Below are 6821 nucleotides of genomic sequence, written 5' to 3' on the forward strand. Positions count from 1 at the left end.
GCCGAAGCCCGAGGAAAAGAGCCATGGAGACGAACACATTGACTGTAGTTAGTTTTTTTTATAGTTAGGGTTAGGAGTGCTGGACAAAATGGTCTTACTGATGTTATTAGCGATAAGTCGAGCGTATCCTTCCATACACGCTGGCTCGAGGAATCGCCAATGGGAGCGGGTTATGACATGTGTTACCTGCAGAGACGAAGAAAAGAACTGTAATTCCTTCTGCTCTCCGGAATGGGGGGATAGGTTGGGCAATGAGATTGGCCAACCGAGGCGACCGATTGTTCAGATGAGGCAACAACACGACGTGGCAGTGTTCATCCACGGGAAACATGGGTGTGTAATGGGCAGAGTTCAAATGACGATGGTTCTCACATTTGTCTCGTGCGGACCCGTGGCGCACTCGGTACGGATCGGGGAATTCGAGTGGAGAGACACAAACCGAGAAAAAAATGACTTAAGCCCTTTACCGTTGGATCATGATTCGATGGTAAAAAAAAACCGACTTTGGTAGGAAGGAAATAGAAACATCAAATAGATGCCCCAAAACCCCAACCAAGTGTAATAAATAGATAAATCTTATCAGGAAAAGGTGCACTACAATAGATAAACCAAGTGTGCATCTTCACGGATAGATAAATCTTATCAAGAAAAGTGTACAGGGATAGATAAAGATCAGGATATGGCCTCATTAAAAACATAGCATAGCAACAATCAATTTTACTTTAGAACCTAGTACCATACTACACAAGTGCGCCAGGGCCGGCCGGGGCAGGGTGATGGATAGCACGGACGACGGACGGACGGGAGGCCGCATCCTGGTTAACCAGCGCGGCCTGCGTCGCACTCGACCGGCACACACAGACAGACGGCCTTTAAATGCCCCGCCCCTCCCCCCTCTATCGCTCCCACACCACCACCCCTCCTCACTCCACGCTCCTTCCCTCACACCACACCACCCCTCTCTCTCTCTCTCACTCGCGCTTTCCGCTCTCGTCTCCTCCTCTTCCTCCTCCCGTCAGCCCCTTCTTCCCCGGCGTTGATCCGATCGACGTCCTCCCTCCTCCCCGGCGTTGATCCGACGCGCCGTAGAGTTGATAGGCGAACGAACGGGGCGGTGATCGTCCGGGCGGCCCCCCTGCGACGATGGCGCGCGGCGGCGGCAACGGCGAGGTGGAGCTCTCGGTGGGGGTCGGCGGAGGCGGCGCCGGCGCCGGCGGGGCGGACGCCCCCGCCGTGGACATCAGCCTCGGCAGGCTCATCCTCGCCGGCATGGTCGCCGGCGGCGTGCAGTACGGATGGGCGCTCCAGCTCTCCCTGCTCACCCCCTACGTCCAGGTATACCACACGTACATGCAACCCGGGTACAGCTGAGTTCACGCGCGCGCCGTGAGGCCATGTCCATGCCAGTGTGCGCGCATGCGCTGCGTCGTCGTCCCGGCCGTGCATGCGCGCCTCGGGGACGAAAAAGCTATTCGATCCATAGTTTTAGTGTTTTGCTTTCTAAATAAACCTGCAGAGGTCTCAAGAGAAACCTAAAAGATGCCTGCAAAATTTTAAGAGATGGCGAGTTCATAATTTTCTGTGCCAGCTCCTATTTCCATCCGTGAACCTTTATTCTCCATGCTTATCATTTCTGAAGTTTGTGCAGCTTTCATTTTTCTTTTCTTTTTTGAAACGGTAGATTCAAGCTCAACACAGCAGTTTCTATTCAGAGAAGCGTGAGGTTTGACCGAGATGTGAAGCTTGTTCGTTTCTTGGCACTGGTTTTGTTCTTTTTCCAACAGCTTTTTGGCAGCGTATTAGTAAGTACACGTGTGGCCGTGGCTAGAAGTCTATCTATTTTCGTATCCTTCGAGATCAAAAGATATATCTATTCGATGACGATATGTTGTTCGCTCGTATATATGATGGTGTGGTCATGTAGGATGTGCAGCTTCTCGACCCATCTTCTCGTGTCAAGGCTAGCCATCTAGTGTCATCACCCAAATGGTTTTCATCGATGTTGGCAAAAAGCCTCAATTTTCTGTGTGTGCAAAAAGCCTAAAACCTTTCCGCACACCAACTTCAATCCACAGACATATAGAAGTCAAACTCCCAAGCCATGCCGTGCACTTGAGGACAAGATATACACCATCACCTTTGTCTGATGAATTGTACTCCTTTAATACATAATAGCTATTACTCCTAAATGATTAATATCATATCAGCAAACACTAATGAGTAGAGTAATTAACCTGGCAACATCATGCTACATGCTCTTCTTCTGCTGAAGCACACGCGTTGCTGTCATTCAATAGCACTCCTTACATGCTGGGGATCGAACGGGATATGTACATATGATGGTGCCTCGCTAAAGTACGCGGACGGTGGTCAATGGTCGGTCCGCCGTGCGCCTTAATTTCTGGGGGAAAACTGCATGGCCTGATAGGGAAATCTCGAGCCTAATTGACCGCTCGTCGGCGCCTCAAGGTTGCCATAAACAAAGACGAGGAATTAGTACGGTCTTTGTTTCAGTTCAGCCCTGAGAAGGAGTACCAGTAGAAGCTATGTGTATTTGTACGAGTACTATGAGTGTATCCGTACGTAGAACGAAGTGTACTTGATTGATCAGTATGGTCCATGCACACACACACACACACATACACTGTTGTTGCTAGCTAGGTGTATCCCGTGAGCTATATATTTCTGGATACATACAACAATTTCATCCTGGTCACGTTAGCCTTCTCGAGCCAAGTGCCATCAAGATGGGTAGGTGGATGCATGCATGCATGCATACATCATGGTCAATACGTATAAATATACAGCTTGGCAAGTTGCCTTGCCTGGCCATATGGAGTGTTATTCCTGCACACATGTGAGCGGTCAAACTGGAGAGGAACTCACAGTCCAGTCCAGATGTGTCCTCTGTGGCACAGTTGCAGCAGAGGGGTTGCTTGGGTAAATAAGGACATGTGTGGTTGATTAGCTGAGGGTACAGGGGCTGTTCGAGCTTCAGTTTTCATATCTGAACTGTGCAAAATCTTCTATATGCGGTGTATGGATCAGGGGAACAAAACTGTCACTATGGTCGTCAGTCTTTGTGCTTCAGTTTTCATACCAAAGAAGTACTGTAAAATTCATTAACAACTTGCTGGTGTTGTTGTTTGCTTTTTGTGCCAAGAAACTGATGGAAATTAGAGTTGCTGATACTGCAAATGCTACTACCTGTTACTGTCCACTGACTATGTGAACTTTGCAATATTTGTGCAGACTCTGGGACTTTCGCATGCTCTGACTTCATTCATGTGGCTCTGCGGCCCTATTGCTGGATTAGTGGTGAGTACCAACCTCAACATAGCTCTTGTGATGAAATATGCCCTGCAAATGTGATAACTAGCATAAGATTCCATTTCATCATAGTACTGGTGCTATATACTTTTACACCTAATTCGTACTGAACTGTAAATCATCTCTGAAGCACTCTGTGCAGAAAAAACTGCAGTTAGCAGTTATCAGATTCTGTAGCTACATCAACAAATTATAACTGTTATTTCTTCGAGTAGCCTTGGTACTTAATCAGTGTGCATCCTCTGACCTGCAGGTTCAACCATGCGTTGGGCTCTACAGTGACAAGTGCACTTCAAGATGGGGAAGACGCAGACCGTTCATTCTGACAGGATGTATCCTCATCTGCATTGCTGTGAGTAGCACCGTTCCTTGGTTATCTTCTTAGGGTTCATAAGTTTTTCTATTTTTTCCATAATAAAAGTTACATTTACTCTGCCTTACGCAGGTCGTGGTCGTCGGCTTCTCGGCTGACATTGGAGCTGCTCTGGGTGACAGCAAGGAAGAGTGCAGGTGATGTGCTCGTTGCCTGGGCTTGGCTTTGCATTTTCCATAGCAACTGAGCATTGCAAACTGGTCTGACATTTTGACGTGATAACTACAGTCTCTATCATGGGCCTCGTTGGCACGCTGCAATTGTGTATGTTCTTGGATTCTGGCTCCTTGACTTCTCCAACAACACAGTGCAAGTAAGTGCTTTCAGATCATGTTCAAGAATTTCGCCCAAACCAAAACGCCATGACTAATCTCACTTGATTTTGCCATGGAACTTACAGGGACCAGCGCGTGCTCTGATGGCTGATTTATCAGGTAATTTTTCATGACAGTTCAGTTATGCTAGTTGGCTCAGGCAAATATAATTGTTAAACTAGCGCCTGCCTGTTATGCCGAACAATCAAATGGTATCTGAGGTCTGAACTCCTTTTTCTTTCTGTTCAACAGCCCAGCATGGACCCAGTGCAGCAAATTCAATCTTCTGTTCTTGGATGGCACTGGGAAATATCCTAGGATACTCATCTGGTTCCACAAATAACTGGCACAAGTAAGCCAACCCTTCTCTTCTGTTCTGCTCCACACATAAGTAAATACTAGTAGTTAATATACTGACAAGTTGCATTTTTCGCTTGGCTAATTTCATAGGTGGTTTCCGTTCCTCCGGACAAGGGCTTGCTGTGAAGCCTGCGCAAATCTGAAAGGCGCATTTCTGGTGGCAGTGGTAAGTCACTCCCTAGTGTTTATTACTACTCCTTCCCTCCGTCCAATAATATAAGACGTTATTACATCCAATATGCGAGCACGTCATAAATAAACTTGAGAATGAGCAAACTTGGATCGATAAATCCTCCTGCTATGTATGACCATTTCTGTGCACCATTGTTGAAACTTAGTCCTTTTTTTCGGTGTGAATGTGTGTTTTCAGCTGTTCCTGGCCTTCTGTTTGGTGATAACCGTGATCTTCGCCAAGGAGATACCGTACAAGGCGATTGCGCCCCTCCCAACAAAGGCCAATGGCCAGGTTGAAGTCGAGCCCACCGGGCCGCTCGCCGTCTTCAAAGGCTTCAAGAACTTGCCTCCTGGAATGCCGTCAGTGCTCCTCGTCACCGGCCTCACCTGGGTACGTGCTTCACACATGCCAGGGCTTCTCTCACTGTATTCAGTATTGTTGCTGACCCGGCCTGTACATGTTTGTGCCTGCAGCTGTCCTGGTTCCCCTTCATCCTGTACGACACCGACTGGATGGGTCGTGAGATCTACCACGGTGACCCCAAGGGAACCCCCGACGAGGCCAACGCGTTCCAGGCAGGTGTCAGGGCCGGGGCGTTCGGCCTGCTACTCAACTCGGTAATCAAGATTCACTACTTCCTCCATCATCATTCTGTCTGCTCCAGGAGCGGAGCTGTGATAGAAGAAACTTGGAGCACTGACAGTTGCGCGTGCATGCATGCAGGTCGTCCTGGGGTTCAGCTCGTTCCTGATCGAGCCGCTGTGCAAGAGGCTAGGCCCGCGGGTGGTGTGGGTGTCAAGCAACTTCCTCGTCTGCCTCTCCATGGCCGCCATTTGCATCATAAGCTGGTGGGCTACTCAGGACCTGCATGGGTACATCCAGCACGCCATCACCGCCAGCAAGGAGATCAAGATCGTCTCCCTCGCCCTCTTCGCCTTCCTCGGAATCCCTCTCGCCGTAAGCATCAGCATCAGCTTCCCTTCCGCCACTTGATTTTGCTACCTCCTTTTTTTTTTTATCATTTCTGACGAGTGGGGGTTCCTGTTGCACCGCTGCAGATTCTGTACAGTGTCCCTTTCGCGGTGACGGCGCAGCTGGCGGCGAACAGAGGCGGTGGCCAAGGTGTGTGCGGGCGGATGCTCCTGAGCTTTATTCTTCATTCAGTGTTGGCCACTTGAGATTTATTTTGCTCCGGTGTTGACGGGTAACTAACTGAGGGTTTGTTTGGACGGTGCAGGGCTGTGCACGGGCGTGCTGAACATCGCCATCGTGATACCCCAGGTGATCATCGCGGTGGGGGCGGGGCCGTGGGACGAGCTGTTCGGCAAGGGCAACATCCCGGCGTTCGGCGTGGCGTCCGCCTTCGCGCTCATCGGCGGCATCGTCGGCATATTCCTGCTGCCCAAGATCTCCAGGCGCCAGTTCCGGGCCGTCAGCGGCGGCGGTCACTGACCGCGCCGCGCGCCGGTCGGCCTGAGCATGGCGAAGGCCGATCGCGCCGGCCCGAAGGTCCCAGCCCAGCTCGGCATTTACCAAATTTTCGCATAGGCGTAACTAGGGGGCTCTCGCCTAAGGACTCCGTAGAGCAGAATAAGAATTGTGAGGAACCTGTATGTGTTGTGTCTGTATGTGCGTGTAAGTCAGTGCGTGTAGCGGAAAATGGACAGAGGAATGCGGGCATCCATCGCCGGCTGGGGTGTCGTCTTTGGGTTGTGACTTGTGTGTAGCAAACCAATGTGATCAAGTGAGGGGAAAAGAATGGATGATGAACTTTCAGCGACATACAACCTTGCTCCGGTGCACCGTGTGTGTTGTGTTGTGTTCGCTCGGCAGCAGCCATGGCCGACGCACTGTTTTGGATGACCGGCAGCCGGTACGCCAGGCACGGCTTTGTTCCTCCAGTCGTTCTCACGCGATTCGATTCTCTTTTGCTTCACATCAAGGAGCTTATCCGCACCGATTCCATTCCTGAAACCGACAAGAAACCGGTGCATTTTGCAGCACACCCAACGCCCAGCACAAACAATTGAAAACATAGGGCGGACTCCTTGTGTTGACGGTGGCCAGAAACAGACTTTGCGCCTAACCATGGTGCCTGATTTCCAGAGCTTTTTCAACAAAACGCGAGAATCCTCTTGAGGGCTTGTACATCTTTACAGATCAGTAGACGGAGGAATTAAAAGAATAATCTCATCTGTCCAGATCGATCAGTTGTAGGTTGCCAATCTTCAATGATGCTTTGCAGCAAAATGAACCACTGATGGGCCTG

At 49.9% G+C, this 6821-nt stretch overlaps 1 protein-coding gene across 1 annotated transcript; it reads left to right on the forward strand.

Moving 5' to 3' along the window:
* Nucleotides 1-914: 914 nt before the first annotated feature.
* Nucleotides 915-6336, forward strand: LOC119284595 (sucrose transport protein SUT1-like). The gene is made up of 13 exons (XM_037563728.1): nt 915-1335; nt 3253-3318; nt 3584-3682; nt 3776-3840; nt 3932-4016; nt 4104-4137; nt 4270-4369; nt 4468-4543; nt 4748-4942; nt 5026-5169; nt 5276-5509; nt 5611-5674; nt 5790-6336. The coding sequence occupies exons 1-13, from the start codon at nt 1144-1146 to the stop codon at nt 6002-6004; spliced, it is 1569 nt and encodes a 522-aa protein (XP_037419625.1). The 5' UTR covers nt 915-1143; the 3' UTR covers nt 6005-6336.
* The last annotated feature ends 485 nt before the right edge of the window (nt 6337-6821 follow it).

The sequence above is a fragment of the Triticum dicoccoides genome, chromosome 4A (genome assembly GCF_002162155.2).
Source record: "Triticum dicoccoides isolate Atlit2015 ecotype Zavitan chromosome 4A, WEW_v2.0, whole genome shotgun sequence".
NCBI lineage: Eukaryota > Viridiplantae > Streptophyta > Magnoliopsida > Poales > Poaceae > Triticum > Triticum dicoccoides.